The 25,377-nt window shown below is 40.6% G+C and overlaps 2 protein-coding genes across 5 annotated transcripts in view; both read left to right on the top strand.

The window, feature by feature from the left end:
- The window catches only part of kank3 (KN motif and ankyrin repeat domains 3), a 35,209-nt gene extending 17,575 nt beyond the window's left edge, over positions 1–17,634 (top strand). The window contains exons 2-12 of one of the 2 annotated variants that reach the window (XM_005730229.1): positions 4,027–4,082; positions 4,609–4,693; positions 5,417–7,216; positions 7,987–8,089; positions 8,260–8,484; positions 8,624–8,714; positions 9,128–9,347; positions 10,911–11,053; positions 12,536–12,736; positions 14,238–14,339; positions 16,738–17,634. In XM_005730229.1, coding sequence (XP_005730286.1) covers positions 4,657–4,693; positions 5,417–7,216; positions 7,987–8,089; positions 8,260–8,484; positions 8,624–8,714; positions 9,128–9,347; positions 10,911–11,053; positions 12,536–12,736; positions 14,238–14,339; positions 16,738–16,800 — 2,985 coding nt within the window. In that variant the 5' untranslated portion in view covers positions 4,027–4,082; positions 4,609–4,656 and the 3' untranslated portion in view covers positions 16,801–17,634. Of the gene's footprint in view, positions 1–4,026; positions 4,083–4,604; positions 4,694–5,416; positions 7,217–7,986; positions 8,090–8,259; positions 8,485–8,623; positions 8,715–9,127; positions 9,348–10,910; positions 11,054–12,535; positions 12,737–14,237; positions 14,340–16,737 lie in introns of both variants that reach the window. The other variant, XM_005730228.1, reaches the window with a different exon arrangement.
- Positions 17,635–20,670: 3,036 nt separating this feature from the next.
- Positions 20,671–25,377, top strand: part of LOC102199356 (phosphatidylinositol 3-kinase regulatory subunit gamma-like) — a 12,903-nt gene continuing 8,196 nt past the window's right edge. For 2 of the 3 annotated variants that reach the window (XM_005730226.1, XM_013910107.1), the window contains exons 1-2: positions 20,671–21,047; positions 24,157–24,906. In XM_005730226.1, coding sequence (XP_005730283.1) covers positions 24,654–24,906 — 253 coding nt within the window. In that variant the 5' untranslated portion in view covers positions 20,671–21,047; positions 24,157–24,653. Of the gene's footprint in view, positions 21,052–24,156; positions 24,907–25,377 lie in introns of all 3 variants that reach the window. The other variant, XM_005730227.1, reaches the window with a different exon arrangement.

Genomic DNA, 25,377 nt, shown 5'->3' with positions numbered 1-25,377 from the left:
AGCTGGGAAACGAAGAGGAGCAGGGAGGAAATGAAGGGAGCTGTGGAGGAAGAAGTGAGAAAGAGGAGACTTGCCCGTTGACTCTTGTTTTAACAATCTAATGAACTTGCAGCGCAATGGGTGACTCTCTTTAATGAGTAATGCCTCAGCATGTCTCAGCATTCAATGTGGTGTTGATTTTCGAGAGTAAAAGTCTCCTTTTTTTGTTTTTTACTTTCTGAATGGCGCCTCTTACAGCAGCTGCTTGTTTACAGTATTTTCTTCAGTTTGTTTTCTGTGTTGCTCCGTATGGTAAACAAATTATCTGAAGTGGAAGCATTTCTGAAGGAATTGTATTAACATGGTTGCGTCACTAGTGTCAGCCTTGAACTGTTAAGCCAACAATTTAATCATGGAAAACGCACTATTTTCAAGGAGTGTCCTTTCTTCTATTCAGCAAGTTAAAACAGCCCTACTGAACCTGTAATCCAACAGCTTCACATTAGTAAATATGGACATAATACCACAGTCTGCAAGGAGGAGGAAAATATACAACACACAGCACTGTGACTCATACCTAACTGGATTCAATAACAACAGGCTAACTGAACCTTACTAAAGCAAACAACACTGAGACTCAATTTGTGAACTGCAGACAAGTGCTCAGACAAAAACTGTAGGTAGGATTACATGTTACTAAAAGTGACCGCTGAATCGAGATTTCTGTGACTTGTTTTTGAGTTCTGCTTAGCTTGTGTTTGGTTTTAAACAAAGCCAATACAAAAACTCAAAGTACTGCTCTCTGCTTTGGTCGAGGCCACATCTTTAAAAAGCTTTTGTGTGGCTTTTGTCCGATTGGCACAGACACTGCAGCGATGTGTTTGCTGTGGTCTGGGAGTCAAATGTGGCTGAAACACTGAGGGGAACCTGAAGCCCGTACTACTTAGCCAGGTAACTTAAGAAGTTCATACATTAAAGTCTTTTGTTTTTTCCTAACTTTTTTCTTTCTAGACTAAATATTATAACATATTACAGAGTTAGTTAATAATGTATAACAAAATAGCTCTAATAGATACAAATGGCTCTGCTTCTAAATATCCCAGTATATTGCACAAATTGGATATATATGTGGTTAACACTGAGGTGCCCCTCTTATCATGTGGTACTTTTTTTCCGTAGAGGATGTGTATACTTGTGCATTATATGGAGGAATTCTACGGGCAGGAATAATTTCCTGTGTCGTTCAGTGATGCATTTGGGTAATCTCGGTCTCTCACTGAACGCGCTCCTGTGATTGGCCAGCACGTCATGGAGTGGGTGGGAGGTGTTGTCCAGCATTGTCCTTATTTTTGACAACATCCACCTCTCTGACATCATCTCAAGGGAGTCCAGCTCCATCGCCACAGTTTGAGTCTGTTGGCATCTGCGACCCTCAACCTGCCACAACAGACTCTCAGAGAATCTTGAACATTGTCTGACAGATGTTAAGACGTCAGCTGCTTCAGAAAACAGAGTGTAGAGTGCAGTGGTGTTTATTGTCAATATGTACTCTGTTGTATTTATGAACCTCAAACAGGAAATTTGTTCATACTTGTCTACGGCGGGTCTGTAACCTCTGTACAGTCTATGAACTAACCTTCGTAAGTGACCAGCGTCATTGCCCACGTATATTGTACATGTTCATAACCATGCGGTCAGTTTAAATGCATTATATGCCTTACACTGAGGCGATGTTTGCTGATAAATGATCTCACTGACAGATTCAAAAACTGCGGGTTTCCAGGAATTCCCAGGAGGAATTGGTGGTGCTGAACAGGCCAATTACAGGAGTGGCGGGCTGCGTTGAGCCAATGCTGACGTGCTGCTGGTAGACCTGTCCATGTTTGTGACTGGTCAGATGCCAATGCCAAATTTCTTTCATGGCAATGAGCTTGCAGCTAGATTAACAAACCCTGGGTTAACTATTGATAACCGCTTTCGTGTGACCGCTTAGCCTGATTGTGGATGTTGGGGAAAGTGAAGCCTGATAAGGAAAGAAAAAAAGATATCCTGGGTATGTTGAACTTGCTTTGTAGTACAGGACCCAAAGCAGTGGGTGATATGAAACGTTTATCAGTACTGCATTCTTTCTTTTCTTTGCACTGAAGGTTCTTACTATCAAGTCCGAGACAACAACCTCTGACAAGATTTGGAATAGTTAGTCAGCAGCCTGTGTGAATGTTTACGGGCTTTTCTTTGACAGTAAAAGGTGTATGTGTGTGTGTGCGTGTGTGTGTTATAGTCTGAGCTGTCAGATGATGTGTGTGTGTTTATAGGTTATCAGCAGTCTGCCAGCTAGAAGGACGACTGGCGTGCTTCAACAGCGTGTGTTAGGAATGTGCTTGAGGCTACTGAAAAACGTGTGTGTGTGTGTGTGTGTGTGTTTGTGCATGGCTACAACAGTGTGTGTTGTAAACTAAATGAATGACTACGTGTATTCTAAAGTTTTGATTGTGTGTGTGGGGGTCAGGTTGCTGTATTCAACTTCCTGTATCCAGTCTTTGCTTTAAATCTGAAACACACCAAAACAAGGTTTGTGCCAGTAACACTGACCATCTCAGACGCCAGCCACTATCACCTGTGATAGTGGCATGTGCTTCAGTGCCAGTAGACATAAACACTGTGACAAAGTGGGATTACATGACTTACTTCTCACTTCTCTAAGAGCGAGGAAGCAAAGGTGTATCCAATGTGCACGTCTTTTGATGTGTTTTTATGTATATGCTGCGCCTCAACATGCCATAGTTTATTCATGCAGTAGCACAGTGAGATGCAATATAATGGATCATCTGATTGGTGTAAATTTAACACTGTAGATTGGGCAGGCCAATTTAGTGCAACATGTTGTAGGTAATAACGATGCAAGTAGGTAAATGGTCTTAGAAGCAACGTATACACCGATGCATTAGGTTTAAAAAAAAAAAAAAAGTAAATATTAAAAGTAATAACAGTAATACAGCTATTGGTAATTATTAACTTACTAATCTAACAGCGTTATATGTAAAACTTTCACCACCAGACTATTAGTGATTGTAATCCATCTATGTATGAATGATGGGCAACAAACTTTTTGACATTTTCATACCAGTGTGAAGGCTCCCAGCTTTGATTTCATTTCATTTATATGGCAGAAACACTGCTAACTGATCAACAATTAAAAAAAAACAAAACTAAATGGATGGATAAATAAAATTCATGAACGAACAAAGAGATGCAAGTGAAGGAAGTGAGGGGACATGTTGGTGTATTAAAAAACAATCGTAGACATGGACTCAATGCCAGCCTCAACTGTTTGACATTAACTCATCAGACTGTAATCAGAGTTGGCTTTCTCCACAGAACAACTTTTGAATTTTATAATAGTTTATTGTTTTGTGTAAAATCTCTAATTTCTGTGCGCATCAGTTGGTGGTGAGCTTAACCGGTTTCTAGTCTAAAAGCGAACTCTTTCTGCAATGCAAATTCTTATTGCATCACTAATTATCTCTTTGTTTGAAATGAATGTTTTTCTTTTTGCCTTGACTATTTATTGGTGGGAAGTAGCAACATCCTGTAGCATTGTAGTGACAGAGTGAGCCAAACAACTCAAGGCTTGAAAACAAAAAATCCACTTCCTGTATGGCATTCCTGCTCTTTCTGTCTCCTTTCCTGTCTGCTTCACTGTCCTATTCAGCAAGAAAGGTTGAAATACCCAAAAACAAACCAAAAAGAAAATACCTGCGAGAGAGTGCATTCTGATCTGTATCATAGCAGTGTTTCTGTGGTAGATTAACAGGAAAAAAGACAAAGCTGTAGAACAGCTTCCTCTGTATTGACCCACCATTTTTCCCAGTATGCTCTCACTGAAGGTTGTGTGTGGCATTTGGTCACTGTAAAAGCCAGATGTGATGATTCACATCATTTTCATCTTCAGCAAACTGATACAGAAATGTTGACTCATCAGTTTATTCAGTTCTCCTCTGTTGTGACAGAAGTTTTTTATGATGATAATTGATGTCTGTCTCACAGGGCTGTGTGAAGCAGGGAGGACGAACGACCTGAGCTCCAGCTGCATGAATTAATCAGTGAGTGGCTGACAGAGATGAACCTCTTTAACACACTGTTTTAAGCTTCACTTTTACATTTTTCCTTTGTAATTGGTGTCCAAAATTCAGAGTTTTCCACGTGCTGTTTGGACCTAGGAGCTTTTCTGCAGCACAGGAAGCATTTTATATTTCCTGAAGAAGAATCAGTTAGTAACAGCAGAGACAGCTACTGTGGCTAAACAAAGAAACCTCTCTTAAAAAGGCTGACTAACAGCAACTAACTGGGTTTAACTGAATTAGTTAAAGTGAAAGACGGGGATTCGCAATCTTTTGAATTCAGTCACAGGTTGTTACATGTTCTTACAACCCATAAAAGACGATCCTCTGCGCTTGGTCTAAAAATTTTACCAATTAAGAAAAAAAACCAAAAGATGGGAAAGTCTCAATTCTACTTGCAGAAACTTACTTCTGCAATACTTTATAGCTTCCTTTATTTCCACTGGTCTTGGTTCAAGGTCATCTATAACAAATGCATTCATGTTGATCTGTTTTTTCTTTAAGCCAGGTGTTGATTCAAAGCTGTGTGCGTCCTGAAAGGTCCTCGTCCTGAAAAATGACTCAGTCTGTGCAAGTTAACCCAAAGCTGCCTGGTAAGAAACTCCATAAAGAAGTCTCTGTTATTGAAATTAAAGCTTACTGTCAAATGTAATTGTGTGTCCTGAATATTTCTGTTCGTTACGCCTAGAGATGAGGTTTGGGGTTTGCAACATTTAGTTTTAGAAATGTATCAAGTAATTTGTTTTGACCTGACAGGACGGTGATGAACTAACCACTTTTAGATAATTAAGATGATATCAGAGTATCTGAGTTTGATCCATCTTTAAGACACCTAAATCAACTACAGTTGATAATGAAATAACGCTGAAAGTGTTAACCTTTGCCAATGCTGAAGCCAAAAAATTAGACATGGCTTTTTTTTCTCCTTTTCTTTCTTTTTTTTTCTCTTCTTTTTGGCAAATACAACAGGAGTGCCTTTTGTTTCCTGTAAAGGTGTAATATTTTGATGATAGCCTGAGGGGTTTTAAATCTGTTAGTTATATGATGACACAGTGCTTTACAATCACACTCCTGGTTTGTTTATATAACTGTTGATCATGCATACCAGGATGATAAGGAAGTCGGTGAGGAAGCAGCTGGCAAAGACGGATATAGACAAAAGAAATAAACACATGCACATGTTTAAAAAGGAAACGCAATTCAACTCATTGCCAGGTCTCACTGAAATCAAATGTAACTTCTGTTTATAGAGATGCCCTCTGGAATTTCTTAAGTACCGATCACGTGTTGTCCATAACATGTCTTTCCCCTTTCAGATCTAGGCTCGCCTTTCCATTACCCCAGTCAAGAGGAAGCAGATCAGCAAGCTTCTTACTCTGTCCAGACTCCGTATGGATTTCAGCTGGATCTAGACTTTCTTAAATATGTAGAAGAGATAGAAAGTGGGCACAACCTCCGTCGCGCACCCATCAGTTCTCGACGCTCTGGTCGTGGGCTAAAACTCTCCCAGAGGAGTCCGGGTGTGGGGGGGCGTACCAGTGGCTGGACGTCCACTGAGTCGCTCTCATCCCCGGTCAGCGAAGATGGCAGAGCTCCACCGCCACCACCGCCTCGTAACCGACTTGGGTCAGCTCCCTGCGAGACAGTCTCCCTTTCCCCTGTAACTTTTCTCAACGTTCCTCCGCTATCTGCTGGGGCAAAAGTGCCACCGCCTCCACCACAACGTAACCCCAGAGTTGAGCGGACTCTCCTGGAAACCAGCCGGAGGCTACAGCAGGAACAAACCCACCAGAACCAAAATGGCGCCCGCTTCCAGCTTGCAGATCCTCCCAAACTGCTCTTACCCTCTCCAGCTATGCAGTCTCTGCAAAGTAGTTGGACCAAACCCAGTCCTCAGACCTCTGGGCGCAGCACTCCAGCTGCTGGTACCACTGTGACCCCAATCCCACCCAGCCAACTGCAAACAGTTAGAGAGCAAATGGCAACAGCCTTGAAGCAGCTGAAGGAGATGGAAGAAAGGGTAAAAGGTGTTCCTGCACTTGAGAAAGAAGTGGCCAAGCTTCGTGCAGAGAAAGATATGCTCTTGTTAGCCCTGCAGGAGAAGAAGGCAGCCATGGACTTGGCCCAACAGAAGCAACAGTTTACAGAGACATCCACCCAAACCGTAGAGATCCTCCAAACTGAACACAGTCGATTGACTTCACCGACCTCGACTGGACACAAAGGCTTTGTAAAATCTGGTGAGCTGAAAAGGCTGACAGAAAAGTTTGAAGGGAAAGAGGAGAAACCCCTCAAACTGTCAAGTAAGACTTTAGTAAACGCCCCTGAAAAAACAGTCATTCAGAAGAAGTCAGTGGCTGTAGGGGACGACATGCCGATGGCCTCAGTTGTTTTATACTACAGAGATGGTGTAAAAGATGCATGTGAGGGCACCAGAGTGAATGTTTGTGAGAAATGCACAGAAACAGAACCCCCCCTGGTTCAGGAGGAGGGAATACAAACCAGAGTGGAGACAGAAGAGGCTGAGGTTTGGGTCATGGAGTCACTACTTGGCCTGACCACAGAAGCACAGCGGGAGATAGACACCTTACAGGACACCATTAAATTCCAACAGGAGTCCATTGTGGCTCTAGAGGATCGGTTGAGTGTTTCAGATAAAGACCTTGGAGTTCTTAGAGCGAAGATGGAGGAAAACATCTCCAAAATCACATTTGAGAAGGGGGTTCTTGCCAAACCTGTCATGACAAATGCCCAAGTAGAAACGCTAACTTCTGCATTAAAGCACACTGCAGTTTCTTGTCATCCGGAGGTGGCCGATGCATGTGTAGGTGAAGACGCAGAGTCAGATCAAAGTGAACAAAGCACTCAGACCGATGCATTAGAGACACTTGAAGAACGAGCTCCGGCTGCTCCGGTTGTACTCGTTAGCACCGGGTGTCAATGGGAGAACTTAAGCGAGGAAAAGACTGAAGAGCAAAAAGTTACTGTACCAAAGAGGAGACAGCTGACTATTGCTGAATACAAGGTCTCACCAGAAGAAGAAGAAGTAGTTGGAAAGGTTAAGAATGAAGGAGGAGATGAAAAAGAGAAGACTGCAGCCAGCAGCACCAAGACAGGTAAGTACTGTTTGGCTTTGCTGCTGATTTTATGAGCTGGGGTCAAATATTGGCTTGCAGTTAACATTAAGGATGCATGGATCCAACTTTGCCCAGTTCTGATTCGATCCAGACATCCTAACTTAAACGCAGTGATGTAGTAATGACCTGTAATTATCACTGTTAGAACGAGGCTGAATCATTTATGTGCAAGGCAATGTCAGGCTCAGCATTACGAATTATTTAGTAAGATAATAAGTAACAAAAATAATAAATTCCCATTAGCAGTATTAATTTTGATTTTAGTTTAAGTCATAATTTAGGCATCTAAATTCTTTTAGTTGAAAGTCGACACAAGATCATAGGACACACTTGCTACATGCAACATACCGATAGTGAGAGCGAGAGAAGGCGCTCTGTTGTCAGTGCTCAGTTTTTCAGTGCTCAGTTTTTCAGCTCACTTGATCACAATTTGCAGTTAAATTTAAAAACTCTTACAAACATACAAATAAAGGTTGTTTGGATGGCTTGAGTCAGTTGGCTTCAAGCATTTGTTGCTTTTCTGCTAGCCTCTTTCAGGCTATGTTAGCTTAGCGAGTGTGCTGCTAGTGGGAGATGTAGTACTGAACTGAATGGCTCATCTGTGGATTAGTTGTCATCACTAATGCTGATTGACTGCAGCCTAACTGTGCTGCCTGCATCTCTCATTGAACCTTCTGCTTGTGTGTGAGACACGTTCTGCTCATGCACAAGCATTTTCACTATTTTTTCCCCCTCTTTTATGGCAACAGGTTTGCTGAAATCAATCATGAAGAGGAAAGACGGGAATAACGCAGGGGAGAATCGCAGCAGCAGCAAGAAGAGCCTGCAGTTTGTTGGTATTCTAAATGGAGGGTGAGTTACTGTAATGTGAAACCAAATTTTTATTTTTACCTCTGCAAAAATAAAATAAGTGGTGACAAGTAGTCTCGAGGAGGGATGTGACACTTTGACCAGGTGACAGGTTTAACAAATGAGAAATAAAGAGCCAGAGATGAGATATTTGAGATATTTGGCTCTTCCAGGTATGAATCAACATCCAGTGAAGAAGAGGAGGAAGAAGAGGAGGAAGATGGGAGTTCTTCTGGAGAAAGTGTCGAAGGCGAGTGCTTGGACAGCACTGAAGAAGATGAGGCAGCTTTGGAGGAAGAAACGTCAGAGGAGGAGAGAAACGTTAACCTGGATGAGAGTGACACTGATGAGGAAATGCTGAGAGCTGCAAATTATTCATCTGATGGTGTGAAAGAAAAGTGGGTTGTTATGAAAATGAAAGTAAATGTAGTTTTGTTGACTTAGAGTGTAATCTATGGAGGGAACAAAAGGCCTTATCCTCTAAATGCGATTTTATTTCTGTGTTTCAACTTCACACGTTTGTCTGCTTTGTCACAGATTTGAGTTGAGCTCAAAAATGCGAGAAGCCTGTCTCATTCTGAAGAACCACCTAAACGATGACCTCAAAACACTGAAGAGTAAGGAAGTGGTGCGTCCCTGCTTTCCTCTTTTTCAATTTTACCTCCAGGGGACACACGTAACGCTTTCGCCTGCAGTGAGGCAATATTTAATCATGCAAAAGTGTTTAAAATCAAACTTTTTGCTCCTTCTCTTGATTATATAGCAAAAATATTCTGAGAAAGTGCCAAATGTGTCTTGAATTAGTGATTCATGACTGCCTGGTAGGAACTCTGGGGGGTAAACTGTTAACCTCATCACTACTAAAGTGTGCCTTGTAGAAAAACAGCCATCATTTAAAGAAAAACTCATTCACTGGGTCTAACTGGCTACTAAAAACTTGAGACAAAAGCAGTTTTACTTGTGTCTATACTGTATGCCGATCTACTTCAGGCACTTGTCTGCAGTTTATAAGTATATATCACTTCCCGTCCTCACCTCCAGCTCTCCAGCACACACACTGTCCAACTAGAGTGGTTTCGTATCTCCAGCGCAAAGATGGCTCAGCCACCGCGGGTCTCCGACTACCTGATGGCGTTCTCCGAGGTGTCATCAATGCTGCTGGAGCACGTAGTCAACATGACAGATGGCAATGGGAATACAGCTCTTCACTACAGCGTCTCTCACTCTAACTTTGGTGTGGTGGAGCTGCTGCTGGACACAGGTTAGCAGTAGCTTTCAGAGAAGGATAATCTTGACTTGAATTTAATGTTTGCGCACTGTTACTATCTTGATTTGAGGTTCGATAAGATCAGGCAACATGTGGTTCTGTGTCCACTTCCAATTCCTGTCGACCTTATCACCATGCCTCATGGGAAGAAAAACAAAAAACAGCACACACTTAATGTGCAGCCACAGGAAGTAAACAATGAAATGAAACCTGCTTTTTCAGTGAGTGTAGCACTATCCTTTTGTTTAATAAACTAACAGTCAAGGAGAACTTTCTTGTTTGCACTGTGGGGCTGTGTATACATTTAAAATAATGAATGTTTGAGGCAGATATAAAGGGGAATTTAAAATGGACGGTAACACTCATTTCTAGCTCCTTGTGTTTATTGCGCTAGAGTAGCTTTGCATGATTCATATCTCAAAATAGTTGTAAATGTTATACTGGACCTCAGGGACAGCCCTTCAGATCATCCAATGTATAACTCAAACTGATGGCGTGTGCACTGCAAGTGTTCAACTCTTCTCGCTTGAAGGCGAGCTTCCTTTACAACGCGCTTGCTTATGATTGGCTGGTTTGCAAACCTTCTGTTTGCAAGGACCAGCCAATCATCTGGAGCAACCTTGAACATCTGGAGCCATCTGGCTGTATCCATCTGGCCGACCCTGAGCCTGGGAGGCCGTCACTCCCAGGCTCAGGGAGGGGCAGCCATCTGCTGCGACTCCAACTGGCCCCTCCCTGAGCCTGGTTCTGCTGGAGGTTTCTTCCTGTTAAAAGGGAGTTTTTCCAACTGTCGCCAAAGTGCTTGCTCATAGGGGGTCATATGATTGTTGGGTTTTCTCTGTATGTATTATTGTAGGTTCTACCTTACAATATAAAGCGCCTTGAGTTGACTGTTGTTGTGATTTGGCGCTGTATAAATAAAACAGAACTGAATTAAACAGCAAGAGGGTGGGTTTGCTGTGCGCGCAGCCAGAGTTGACCCTCTTAAGAATATACCATCTCTACATAATCATGCAGAGCCAAGAGTATCAATAAATAAATAATACTGACAGTTGACAGCCTCCTAATAGATGGACCTGTGGTATCAATTTGAAAATCCTATGTTGTCTCGTTCTTGTTCTGAGTTATTGTGATCACAAAGTTGGTTACTTGCACACATCTAAATTTTTTTTTAAAGTCTTTCACCATGTGTATATAGTCAAGTCAAGTCATCTTTATTTATATAGCACATTTAAAAGACATAAAGTCTCAGCCAAAGTGCTGATATACATGATCGAAATATAAGTTGAACATATTATGCTTTTCCTAATCTGATGATATCTTTTTAAAGAAATGATAATCAGAATACCACCACAGCAAAACTCATTTTTACTCAGTCATGAGCAACAAATGTATTTAAAGCGCCATCTTTGGAATATATTGTTACTTTTTATACACTATTTACATAGTGACAGCATTTTCATTGGCATTTCAGTGTTATTCACTGGTCAACTAACCTAATACCTGCTGACGGTCCTGTCCTTACGCTTCAATAAGTGATAAGCATATCTCCTACAGGTGTGTGCTCTGTGGATAAGCAGAACAAGGCGGGCTACACAGCCATCATGTTGGCTGCTCTGTCAACTGTGAAGAAGGAGGAGGACATGGTTGTGGTCAAGAAGCTCTTCAGTCAGGGTAATGTCAACGCCAAGGCCAGCCAGGCAAGTCATCAGCAGTTCATCATCCAGCTCTTAAAGTGGACAAACATGCCACATGAATGTGCAGATATTTGGAAGCAGTCATTTCTTTCGTATTCTAGTAGCTTATATCCTGTATTTCTCATTTATTTTGTTCGTTTTATTTTGAAATTCCACAAGATTTGATGGGAACAATTTGTGGAAGAAAGTTTTAGTACTCATGTGACTTTAACATGCCAATACTAGTTATTTTTATAATAAAAACAACCTCAGCCCTGGAGAAATGCGAATGCGCAACATGTCTGGAAATGCACACAAAGAGCTTCTGCGAATGTGTAGTCTGCTCCATCAGCCAGAAGCGTGTTATCATTTAAATGTGGCAGTCTTGGCTCTGTGGGCTTGTTTTAATAAGTTTAGATGGATTTGAACACAAGAAACTGGAATAATAATAATAAAAAAACTATACAAAAAAGGGCAAACATGAAGCAGCCAAATTGGATTTATAAAGCTTATTAACATTTAATAAATAATAAATAATGTTATGAGTGAATTTGTTTTTAGACTACTGTAATTTCTTTATTCCCTGTTTATGGAGGTAGGTGGAGCTGTTTTATTGTAATAAACTACTATACTACATTTAAATCTGGAAACCTGAGGTGTGATTGGGCATATCTCAGATTAGATTTAGCAAATGTGGAGCCTAACATGACACAGAAGCCACTCACGAGAACCTGTTGACTTGAAGTCTTCTTCATTCCCCGGCTGATCTAATCAGGCTGAGTAGTGTATGTGTTTTGACACAGCGCCTGATGGGTTTTTTCGCTGCCAAGTCATAGGACCGAATTTATAGCATCACTGTCTATAAAACCAATTACTGCTGCTTGTTATTGTTGCTGTGGGTAATTAAGCACGAGTCACGCAATGCAGTTTTCGGGTAAGGGTATTTTTTTTCTATATTTACATTTTGGATCAGTTTTGTGTTTAATCAGACAGCCAGAAGGCTTTTCTTGTATACTTCTTGCAAAGCTGCCGTCTTGATTCTCAAGTACGGTGTGTATTCAGTTGTGCCAGCTTTCCTTGTAGCTGGACTTTAGGGAGACATCCTCCCTTTAAAAAAAATCTGATTTTAGCATAAGTGTCCATTTCTCTGATTCTTTTTGGCTAGATCGAATCAGCTCATAGATGGCAAAAATTAGCATTGTGTGACTGCACCTGCAAGTGACGATGCAAAATCAAATTATGTGTCTAGAATTTAATTTACTGCCTGCTACTGAGTAAATGGCTGTCTGTTATATGAGGAGTAGTAAATGAGTGAATGACCAAAAGTGCACGGTGCTCAAATGTGAGCGTTGTTTTTGGGCAGTAGCAGTAAAAGGAAAAAGTGCACCATGCAGGAATGCCATTTATCCAAAAATAAAGCAGTCTGAAGTCTTCTGAACACTCAAGCTTTAAATGGCAGAAGCTTCCTCGTTAATCCAAATCATTTAAAATTCTTTACCTCTGCAGGCAGGCCAGACGGCATTAATGTTAGCAGTCAGCCACGGGCGTCAGGAGATGGTGCGGGCGCTGCTCGAGTGTGGAGCCGATGTCAACGTGCAGGACGATGAGGGATCGACGGCTCTGATGTGTGCCAGTGAGCACGGCCGAACTGAGATCGTCAAACTGCTCCTGGAACAGCCCGGGTGCGACATATCCATTGTGGATAACGTAAGACTTCTACAATTTAAGCATTTGAACTAGCTCATGCAATGACAGAAACATGAGCCTAACACTGAAGCCAGCTGTTTGATGGCTGCCAAAAAACATCCAGGAGCTTTCTTCTCTGGGATTTGGCTTAATCTCTTCTCAGGAAACTGCTCGTCTGTGTAGTTTCCTTTTTTCTCTATTTCTTCTTAGAAAGCTGAGGTGTTACAATCAGATTAGACTAAAACGGATGCTGTACAGAGGAAACGCAGTGACTGGACCCCAGAGGAAAAAATTTAAAACACACTTGCAGATTTCAGACACAATGTCCTGCAGGCATTACACTGGTCCTCTGTATTTTTCACCACTTAACCCATAAAGAAATACAAAAATCTGGCAGCATTAAATGCTAACGCTAGCAAAGGTCTGCTCAACACTCCTGCTTTTCTCCCCACTTGTATGTTTTAAAGTGATTTTACAGTGGATTTCTGTAGATGCTTGAAGAGAAGCCAGACAGACAGATATTTGAGCATTAACATCTGTGCCAGAATGAGTTGGCCATTTGGTGCAAGCAGCTCCTGGTTTGTGTTTCAGTACAGCACAGCTGGACTGAGGGGGTGGAAGGAAAAGCCCCCACCTCCCCTCTCCGCTGAAAACACAAAACTGCGTGACAAAGTTTGACTGCAAGGCTGAGTGGATACAGTAACGACTGCAGAACCATTTTTACTTTCAGTTCACTTGTTATATTAAGCAGTATTGTTACTACAAACCCCATTTTCAAATGTTGGGACCATGTTTCAAATGTAAAGGGAAAGCAACGATTTGCAAATCTAACAAGCTCATATTAGAAAACATATCAAATGTCTAAAATGAGAAAATATATTGGCTCACTTTGAATTTCTTGGCACATTTCATGAAAGCTGGGACCTGGCCACGTTGACCGCTGTGCAGCATCCCCCAGTCTGCACATGTCTGGGAACTGAGGAGATGAAGCGAGTTCAACATACCCAGGGTAACTTCCGAAATCTGGATTCACTTACCCCAAAATCAGCGGTCAGGATAAACGGTCACATGAAGCTAGTTATCAACTTTCCCCTCTTTGTTCAAAAGAAAACGGTGGCGCTGCCAGCATCTGACCAATCACAAATAAGGATAAGTATACTGACAGCAGTGTGACTGGTTTTTAAAAAGGATCATAAAACCAAACAGACACTGACTGAAGGTAGCAAGACACTGTACTTTAAATTCTTTGGCCAACAAATAACTCCAAACTGACCATTTTGTCTTCCTGTATTATAAACAGTCAAACGTATCATAAAGCAATAAAAGTCCCATAGTTAACTGGTTAAGTAAAGGTGCATGATGGTAAAAGAAATAACAAAACTGTCCAAACAACTGGAAAACGGAGCAACTGTGCATAACGTGTATCACATGGTTGCTCTCACACTGTAAAGCTTTCTGCTCTAGTTGAAAAGCTCTCCTGGATACTCATGTGTCTCTCTCCATCTTTGCTGTCTGTCTGCAGGATGGAAGCAATGCTCTGTCCATCGCACTGGAGGCATCCCACAACGACACAGCTGTGCTACTCTACGCTCATATGAACTATGCCAAGACCCAGACTGCTGCGGTGAGTTCATATTATCAAAGATGGACTTTGGTTTATTCCCGACTCCTTCTTCTCCACTTTCTCAAATACAGACGATTTCTTTTAGGCTAAAGGGGAAAATCTGCATAATCGCCACATAATCTTGTCACACTGTGTGAATAATTAAACTGGTAAGAATTGTTAGGGACAGCTGAGTATTGGAGGCAGAACTCAAAGGCGTTTAAACAGTTGAACAATATTTTTATTTCTTTTTTTGCCTCCTTCATAGCAGTAGATTAGTGCACCGTATGTTCATGGCCAAACTAAAGTGGAACGCAAACGAAGAAAAATAATGGAGAACAAAAAGTGAGGCTCGCTCAACATCCAAAGTAAATGTTAAGGAAACACTTCTGCACACTGCTATAGAGTGGAACAGTGATGATCAGGAAGTAAAAGTCCCATTCATATTCTCCATAAGTATTATGAGCCATAAAACTCACTACACATACAACACTGTTCGCATGTTTTCCCTGTGGTTTCTTCCTGGGTACTCTCCCACAGTCCAAAGACATGCCGTTAGTAGGGTTAGGTTAATTGATGATTCTAAATTGGTCCAAAGGTGTGAATGTGAGTGTGAATGGTCGGTCTCTGTGTTAGCCCTGCGTCAGACCTTGTACCTTGCCTCTTGCCCTATGGTAGCTGGAATAGGCTCCAGCCCCCCCCAACCTTGATATGGGTAGGTGAAAGAGTATGGATGGATTGTTGGAAGTAATTTGCTGTGGAAAACTGGGATTTTTAATTTTTATGGGATGAGTAGTCCCTCCAATGTTAATTAGGTGCACAGTCTTAGTATCTTTGACTCTTTTTATCCAAATCAAATCTTTTTTTTTTTTTTGGTCACAATTCACCTTGTAGCTGGTTGGCTCGATTCAAGGCGTAAAATTCATTACTGAAGGACTTTCTCAGACTTCACTGGAGAACATGAGTAGAAAAAAAAAAGTTTGGTCACTCTTGTGCTCTATACCTAATTTTAATAGGGCAGAAAGCTGTAATGGGTTAGCAGTGGAAAAACAAATGTTGTTCTATTAAGAGAATGTACCTGCTCTCTAACTACTTAAAATGGAAAGATATTTCAAACATCAGACCAAACTTCCCCTCCTTAATACCACATTTGACACATTTCCCTAGGACGTTCACCATAAAAGGAGCCCAAAAGGGCTTGGACTGAACTGGTTTGGCAATTCCTGGGATCAAACCAGACAGAGGCCAAGTTTAGTCTAGAGGAGAGGTATCCAAACTAGCAGTTTCAAAGTCAGGATTCACTCACAAATCTTAACGATTTCATGAATGACTTGGCAACAATACACAAGAAACACAGCATAGTTACAAGCACTGTGTGTTTTGTATAAAGGTCACATGCCACCCTGTGACAAGAATAATGCCCTTCTGCATAAAAATCTAATAAAATGCCGCAAGCCTTCTTCACAAAGTCTGGCCCATCATATATGAACAGGGTGGCTAGAATTAGTTGTGATGCTCGCATTGTTGCTTAAGTTTATCAGCTAAGAAGGACCACTTTCAAGAATCAAAATTATAGTAGTTTTTAAAACAGTTTCTCTTTTTCCATCAGGGAAACACTGAGCTTCACTTTTCTAATAATCACACCAGCAGTAAACAGAAAATTCAACATTACACACTTTGAATGAGGCTATGCGACATCACGGCTACATCTGATGACAAAAGCTATCATTTTTATCCAAATCAGCATGTTTATTTCGTCTGAGCGGGCCCGCTTCAAAGAAAGTCTCTTCAAAATGTTTGGAGCGCTATAATACAGTGATTTGGGCCAAACATCACGAGAATTTCCCTTTTGCCAAATCTGATTGTAAAGTACAGTACAATTTGATTAAGTCATCCAACGTCAGCAGAACCGATTCAGCACTTCAAAGAGAAGCCAGGCGGTTCCTTTACAAAACAAAGCCGACCCCAATCCCCCGTGTTCGCCTTGTAACTTTGAGACTTTTTGGTTATCAGCTCCCATCTCCCAGCTATTTTTATATTATGCAACCTACAGTGTCCCTAATGCACATATTGCAAGATTTCACATTGTAGCTTGCCAAGTTTAAATTTAGGGTTGTAAAATCACCTTTGAATCTAATAAATAAAGCGTGCGAGTTAGTTAAAGTTAGGTCACACTTATAAACAACTTTGAGTGAATGATGCCTCTTGTATTTAAAGGTGGTAGGATCAGTTCCGCTGCAGTGCTCCAAGCTATAGTTAGGGTGTGGGCTGCACTAAATGAAGGTGCACCGCTGCCCCCTTTAGGTGTCACCACAGTCATGCAAGCTATGGTCTTCTTGGGAAGGCGATGAAGTGAATGCATACAATCGTTACCATCAAGCATTTAAAATGTAACCCTGTCCTTTATGTTGTCTTTCAGGGGAGTCCAAAGGCCCAGCCACGGAGCCCCACGAGCCCACACAAGTGCTGGCCTGCAGACTGACACGATCAAAGCCGCTAACTGGGGCAGACACACCAGCAAACATAACTGGATATGAGCTGTGAAAAGCTCCACTGGAATTTACTTAAACGCATATTTATAGTTTGCCATGTCCTCCATTTACACTGATCAGCCACAACATATACACCCGACGGGTGAAGTGAAAAATAATTGGATTATTTAGTTAATATACTTTGTTTAGCTGGTCAGCTTTGATTTGGCTTATGTCACTTGATAGACAAAATTTAGACTCTCACACCACAAAAACTGCTGAGGCACAGCTCAAGAACATGTGGAGTCAGCCTCCACAAACCCACAGAACCAAAAAAACCTGTTGCCAGAAATCCCTTTTCAGGCTCCGACGAGTCAGAGCCGGGATACTAATGCTGTTGCTGATCAGTGTACAAAATATTGTTAAGAGAATATTATATTTCCATAAGATTCTTCAATGGTTATTATTTACTTTAGGTCTCTAAGATATGTTTATTTTCTCTATGACATGCCTTGAGATGTTACATTTATCATTTGCACACCACTAATATTTTACTATTAAGGGCAACACATCATTACCACATAATGTACATCCAAAAAATACATCTATTGGTTTTCCATACACATGCGCACACACAGTGGCGTAGTGTACAGTTATACCCCAATGTCATCAAAAATCATCACATGGACGTCACATCGTCCAGCGTGACTGAACTGAATGAATGTTGCTCTGTGGTCTTCCTTTCCTGGCTAACTGATGTGTAAACCTTAACTGTCATAGTCTGCACTAACTGTCTGTGCATTATGTTGTTATAAAAAAAAAATATATATATATTATTGTCTAAAATAAACATATTTACATAAAAGTTTGTGGGTGTTGGTGTTTCAAAGCAAGGAGTGCCACATGTTTGAGTTGGCAGCTATAATCTTTTTGTTTTTAATACCAGAAGAATTGAATGAGAGTTCTTTTGCTAATTAGACAAACAGGTAAACCACTGAACTATGGAGCTACACGGTTACATTCGAGTGGGGATAAACGGGACTAATCCGTTTGAACACAGTTTTTAAAAAAGCTGATATTAGATGGTATCAATTTAAAAATTCTAGGTGACATCCTTTTTGAGTTGAGTTTGCAAGATTTTTTTTTGGAAAAACTTGACTTCTGACCTGGACCTTGAGGTCAAGGAATCCAAACTGGGAGCTTGGGAAAGGGGTCTGGTAACTGATAACCCTGCCTCCCATTCTACATTTAGAAATTCTGGGAACCACAAGTTACCCTCCAGTCTGAGTGTGACGCGTTCCACTGTGATAATGTGGTACTTTGAGGTATTTAAGATATGATGGAACACGATAGTTCTGTATGCGAGGAGAAGGATTTTAATTTCAATTCTTGGTATAATATAGACCCAATAAAGAGAAGATGATATTTGAGGATTAGGGTCTCTCTCTGTAATCCTTGTTAGTACTCCTGATTGTCTCATCTGACTTCATAGATAAAAACATACAGTGCTTTCTGATAACATTACCAAAGGGAAGCACGCATAGCCTAAAAAGTCTTGGTCCTAGTGCAGAACCCTGTGGAACTCCATGACTAACTTCTGTGTGAGATTTCTCATTTATATGGAAAAATTGGAATCTATGAGATAGACGATGATTCAAATTCATTCAGTGTATCTCCTTTAACTAGCAAACTCGTGCAGTATGCACACATGTTGGTTCAGTGCTCAACTGAACTTTTTGTGGGATCTGTATAAAGTATTTGTATACACAGTATAGATGATGGCATTCACAGTGCCCTAAGCAATGTTTCATCACGATTGCTCCAATTGTGTAGGAGAAGATGGGGGAACATACATAAGCTAAGATCATTATAGTGTGATGATTATGTCAAAGGTGTATTCTAGTCTCTGTATTAAAATGTTGTGATCAGCATTATTTAATAATGAGGCCTAGCAATACAAGCACGTGAGGAGATAAAGACTGTATATTTCACTCTTAAGCAGTCTTGCTCATTGATTTGTAAGATTGAGTCTACATACCCGGACAATCAGCAGTTACGCCTCTTCCGCAGCACAAGGCAGTCAGCTGAGTGAGGTTTAATCTTGTGTTTAATCGTCTTTCATTTCAGACCGCTCTCTCACTTTCCATGTAGGCGCCATGAGGGCTGTGGCCAGACGTTGAGTCTAACCAGGTCACTGGAGCTGCCGGAGGCTGCAGATAAATATTCATGAATACCTGTTAACTCTTTCCATCTAAACACCGGGTTATTTCACTGCCTATTTTCCAATGTTTTCCTTTTTCTAACAAATGCCTCATTTTCCCTCTCAGCTAGATAGCCAGCTGTGTAAGCAATCGCCTGTCACAACTAAAAACAGCAAGCCTTAATAACCTTCCCCCTCACCCTTCAAACTTCAGTCCAGTGCTGCTCATCCCCCTTTTATGCTTACTCCCTCTTTCTCAGCCTTGCATGTCCTTCACTCCCCTTACCCCTCTTTATTACCTCTTTCTTCAACTTCCTTTTACTTCTTCAGATTACTCTTCTGTCTGTCTTTCTTTTTTTTATCTGTCCTCATCACACTTTTAAAGTTGGATAAGACTTCACAACTGAAATGAATACAACCCTGCACAGGCAGAGCAGAGCACATCACAGTAAATAATACCTGCCATGTGTAAAGAGGAAAATGCTTTTCAGACCTTTTGCATGCATCGAATCTGATGCCTATTACTGACTGCATAAAAGGGCGATAAGCAAGATAAATAATGAACATATTAGATAAATGCATCTTTAAAAATGGTTGATATTATTAAGGAAATCATATTTTCCAAATAAACAGAAAAAAGGCAAATACATCACACCCCTTTCTAACTACCAAACAATGTTTGAGTTTATGAAGTCTAAATAATAATATTTATGATATGAATATTTCTGTTTCCTGCTTTTAATAATGAGCACAAATTCATCTAGAACAAGGAACTGTCCCAACTCTGTTGAATGTGCTAGAAATGCAGTAGTAGTGTAATTTAAGACATATTAGAGAGATGACTGAGCATCAGTCATACCACAAATGTAAATAGGGCACAATTGCAGATGATCTTTATTTTTTTTCCCCCCTCAGCACTCAATTTGTTTAATTTTTAATGCATGGACCTGATTTGCTGCATTGCTGCTTATATATAAGTTTCATCAACACCATGTGCAAACTGTAGGTAGAAGCAAAATGCTTTAAAAGGCAAATACAAAAATTCTAGAGAGAACATGAATCTGTTTTCCCCATTACTGTAACTGTGCTGGCTGGGACATCACGAGGGTGCTTGGGTGGTGGAGGTGAGGGGAGGGGGGTTGTTTTGTCTATAGTGCCGTAACATTTTTTTTTTTTTATAACCAGTTACTTCCACACCACTTCTTTCATTATGCTGATCCGTGAGGTGGAAAGTAACGCTGGCGAAGTTGAGAGGTCAGGGACTCCTGCTGCCTAGATACATACAGTCTAATATTAGAACATTTCCTTGATTTGTTAGCAGCATCTCTGTTGTCTGCTGAGCACATGGCAACAAGCCGACCAATTGGATTTCAGGAGAATACTAAGCCCCTCGCTCTGTGTAGCAACAGTGGCATCCTTCCCTTATTTATTTATATATGAGTTTTTTCTCCCACCGACTCATTCTCATGCTTCTGTCCCCCCAGTGTGCAGCCACACCGCGCTGTCAAACTGTGCAAAAGAGTTACAGTGCTGCTCTTTTAGTTTTGCTTTTTCTGTTAGCAGCATAAGCTCTGAAATGTACATTGTACATTTAGGCTTTTCATATTTGTTTATATTTTTATAGACACTTTCCCCCCCCTCTCTTTCCTCACTGCACCCCACTGATCAGTGGAGTTTTTCCTGCGCTCTGCACGTGAAAGTAAAATCAAAGTGGGGGAATGTCTCAAGAAGGCTTCATTTTTTAAGAGGACATGTTTTAGTGAAGAGGAGAGGAAAAACGCAGAGGAATGACAGCGTGGGAAAAAGATGGCACTCAGAGGGGACCATTAACTACCAAATGGAGAGGATCTTTAAAAGATGGAGGACATAGGAGGAGAAGCTGTACGGGATAGGATGAGTTGGAGGGGGATGGAGGGACAGAGAATGGCGTGAGGACCGAGGACAGTGGTTGGTTTGATCTGAGCCACGTGTGCGTCCAGCCACGTCTCTTCGCTGCTTCGTGGATACCGATGAAACGCTGGTTTCCCATGTCGCCCGGTCCCTTCTGTCTGAGCCCAGGTAGGTGCGTACTCTCCTGTACATCCAAGTTTGATAATGATCTTTCATTTTTTCAGGTTCTCTGGACGTTAGTTCTACCAGACGCTGCCATTTTGAAAGTTCTGTTAACGTTTAGCCTTCACGTCTCTTCGTTGTCGAAGCTCTGGTACAGGATGAGAAGCTTGAAGGCGTTGAAGAAAAAAATGGCGTATATTAGCTGTTTCGTTTTTGTTGTGGGGTTCAACATTCATTGATAAGACACTAAAAACACAAGCTAAGCTGCAAAATGACCCCTCCCCCAAATTAAAATAAAACCAAAAAACTACCAAAACCAAACCGGTAACATATGATCAGTTTCTCCAGTACTATCTGAGAGACGTTGGACAGATTTACCAACTGTCGCAGACTACGTGAAAGTATGAGACGTTGTGTAATGCAACATATTTGTGAGACCAAACTGGCCACTGTCAGTGGCGTTTCAAGTGGCGTAAATGATAAGGTCACGACTGAAAGATTGCTAGTTTTTCAGATAGGACATTTTTCTGACTTGCGAACCAAAAAAATGGTTATGGTACAGCTGTGCCATTCCAGATGGATTGGGTCCGGAAAGTATTAAAACACGACAAAACTGGCTGGATGCAATAATGACACTTTTGTAAGTTTGGGCAAAATCATGTTTAGTATCTCATCTCAACTGGAAATCGACAAAATGTACGGTGAACATCAATCCATGATGGTTGCGTACCGCGTAAAACGCCATTTTCAGTGGTCTGAAAATCTGTAATGTCTGTAATGTTGCATAACTTGGACACATTACATTTGACAATTTAGTAACTACATATGCTTTTTTCCCCTGTTCTAAGTAATCTCAAAAACTAAATTTGACATAACAAAAAATCAGTATATATATTTAAAATCTGGTCAAATGAGAAGTATCACTCTTCTCATTTTACCACATTCATAACTACTAAGGTTTTGTTAGTATAATAAATTAAATGAAGCTGATTTGTTTTTCAGTTGCAGCGTACAATGACAGCAACTGCAATCTCTTCATTGTCAAAGACGTTATTCATCACAACATGATGTGCCACATTTGCAAACAAATTCAATTCTTAATTCAAAGATAAACACAAGAGGTCAACTATGTGGTATTGTCACATTAGTTCCCTTAAATAAGGTCTTGTAAAAGAACACAACTGTAGGCAGCCTTATCAGTATTTTCACAAATGTGCTACTTTTACATATGAAGATCTGTTACATAAATGGTTGAATATTTGATATAATATTAATGTTTTTTAATTGGACGTATTTTTAAATCTCACCAGGTATCTCTTGAATAATTCAGGGTGATACCATTTAGTGCTGAGGATTTCACGCTGCCTTGTATTTTAGCAATAAAAAAAATTTAAAAACTATTTTTTTAAATACACGCTGGTGTTTTTATATGATAGTACGTCTGTAAAAACGAGTGTGTCAGAAATTGTTGCAATTGTCTAACGAGCTTTTCAAGTCAAAATACTTCATCACAATGAAAAAAATTAATAAATTTTAAAAAATGCAAGATATACTTTATAACCCCACGGGACCCCTGCCCCTTATTTTATGGTTATTTATGATTTGACTTACTTTTCTCGATTCCACTGGTCTGTGTATGTGTCTCTGTGCATGAGAGAAACACACTAGTGTTGACTGATACATTACATTTGCATTCATTTCATTCAATGAATGCGTAGCAAAAATCTGCAAATAACGCATCGTTTTTACCCAAGTCCTAACAAGTACAGCCCCAAACGTCAACCTGGGGAATTTGCCCTCAGTAATGTAGGCAGCTTTTCAGGATTTGTCTGTGGAAATAATGTTATGCGATTCGTGTCAATTTACCATTTTCTTGTAAACCTAGAGGATTTTTTTTAAAATCAGAAGTTTCATTATTGATGAATGTGTTAAGATTGAGTATTTCTACTTACATTGTTTCTAACACACAATAATTCAAGGGACAGATGTTGTAAGTTAACATCTGCGAGTTAAAAAATAAACGATAAATCTGCACATAAAAATGTTAGAGATGAACATTTAGCCTGGTTTTCACATGCTGCATCACATTTCAAGCCCTCACAGCTGATATGCGTACATCTGACTCATCAGATGATGCACTGAACACTTCATATGTAAGTAATGGGTTTTTCCTAACGTTAAAAGAATTAGTGGCATTTTTTAAGAGCACAGTACTGCCAAACACAGCTCAAATTTCTCTCAATGATGTGCAGGACGTGTTTACACTGAGAGGTCTAGCAGTGACAAAAGGCTACCAAATATCATTTCATGCCAGTGAAATTCAGCCAGTTGTATTAATAACAGGTCCAAAAACCACTGGCTTTGCCAATAGTTGCAGTAAATGCCACACTTGACTGCATTTACCAGTAAAATAATTGATGACGCTTATTTTTTTACCTGCTCACACCACATTTGAAGCAATGCTACTCTCACCAAAGCCTTGATGCTTGCTGTCCCGACCTGAGCAGAGCGGAGCAAGCGACAACGAAAGTGTGAGACGAAGCAAAATTAGTCACAGTATTCCTTCTTCTTACGAATTTCTTGAAAACAAACCAAGCAAAAAACAAAAAAACAAAAAAACAAAAAAAAGATATAAGGCTGCAAACAAACCCCACAAAAACTAAATACTGCAACAAATTTAAGATAGCAACGATTTTGACTGAAGCATCTTCTGCAAATGTGTACAAATCTCAAAATTTGAAAACTGCAAACCTTCCAATGAACATCTAAGGCTGTCTGTTTGATATTCACTGTGTCACTGCCATAGTGACTCCCAGTGACCTGGGAGGTGATGTCCCGGATCCAGTTAATAAATCTGAATTTGATCATTCACAAAAAGTTAAATAAGTCTCCTTTCCCTGCCATGCACAGTACAAATTACTTGTTGTTGCACTGCTGTTGGTTGTAGAAACAAGTTCTTAGTTTAATGCACACTGGCCCAGGAAATCTGGAAAGTTTCCCTCTTACCGATCCATAGAAAAAATGTAAGCTATACAGGTGTATAGCTTGCAGGATAGTTATGAAGTAATGTGTATAAGGATTTTGGTCAGAATAACTGAAAATTTGTGTCTTTTAGGTTTCCTGAGATGAGATGATGCATGGGTCCTCGAAGCACAAATTGAGCAGTTTTTCCTCAGCCTGCTGTTCTTTAGCAGTTTACAGCTTAGCTACTAGTGTTGAGGTATATAAGAAGCACTCGTATCGGTAGAGTGTGATTGTTCTCCATTGCGCCCAGATATGAACCCCTTTGAGCAAACAGCGACGAAGCACAAGAGCACCTGAATAAGGAAAACTCCACTGATTATAAGGAAGTGAAAACTGGATCTATTGGCAGTGCCATCAATCTACTATATGATATGCTTAAAACCAAGACTCAAGGTGAGGAACACGCTCTACCTCCACAACACTGGGCAGCCATGAACTCTGCACTGCCACCCTCTCTCTTCTCAGCCATGAGTATAACTGTAAGCTGATAGTATGTGATCAACCACACTGTGGGGCCGACATCCTGCTGCTTCACCTTCTCAATAAATCCTAGCTGCACAACAACAATACTAAGTTAGCGCTTTCAAAATGGCAGATCAGAATTTACAGCACAGCACAGAGGACGACAACCTTCAGCCAGCTGATTACCTAACGTCATCACTAGCATCGCTCCATCTCAGGGATGAGGCTGTCGTCACAAATGAGAACACCAACCAAATCGGGGATAATCCTGAGACCGGTTCAGTATGTCCTGTGGTGATGTCATCAATGTTTAACCAATCACGACAACAGGGAGACATATCCATGGCTATCATGCCTGAGTCTCACCCAGCAGATCAAGGTAAGATTAAAACATAAAACATAAAAATGTTTTATAATGTCAAAAATCTATTTGACAGTAATATCAATTTTTATGAATGTAGCAATTATACAAAAAAAATGACAGAATGATCAAGAAACGACAACAACAAAAAAGAACAGACATGCTGGGTTCTCTTCTTTTTGGGGTAACAAACAAAACCACTTCTGTGAAAATGACCAAATTAAAAAAATATTTTGGCACAGAAGGAATCAGTAGGCTCGAAGGATAGAAGACGAGGACTGTCATTTCTGTTGACCGTGTCATGGTCCTGGGTCGTGTGACCCAGTGTGTTATGCTTAACCTATTTTGATGTTTATTGTTTGCTTAGGTTCTTTAAGGTAGTCCAGCCCTTTTTGTAATTATGTTACCCCTGCATTACGTCTCCCTTGCCCTTCGTGTGTTTATGTCTGTGTGTCTTGTACTGTCAAGTTCATGCTGTCAGTTATGTCA

This window comes from Pundamilia nyererei, unplaced genomic scaffold (assembly GCF_000239375.1).
Source record: "Pundamilia nyererei isolate P.nyererei 1_Seehausen unplaced genomic scaffold, PunNye1.0 scaffold00036, whole genome shotgun sequence".
NCBI lineage: Eukaryota > Metazoa > Chordata > Actinopteri > Cichliformes > Cichlidae > Pundamilia > Pundamilia nyererei.
Note: the sequence above shows the minus strand (reverse complement) of the source record. Positions and strands in the feature narration are given on the sequence as shown.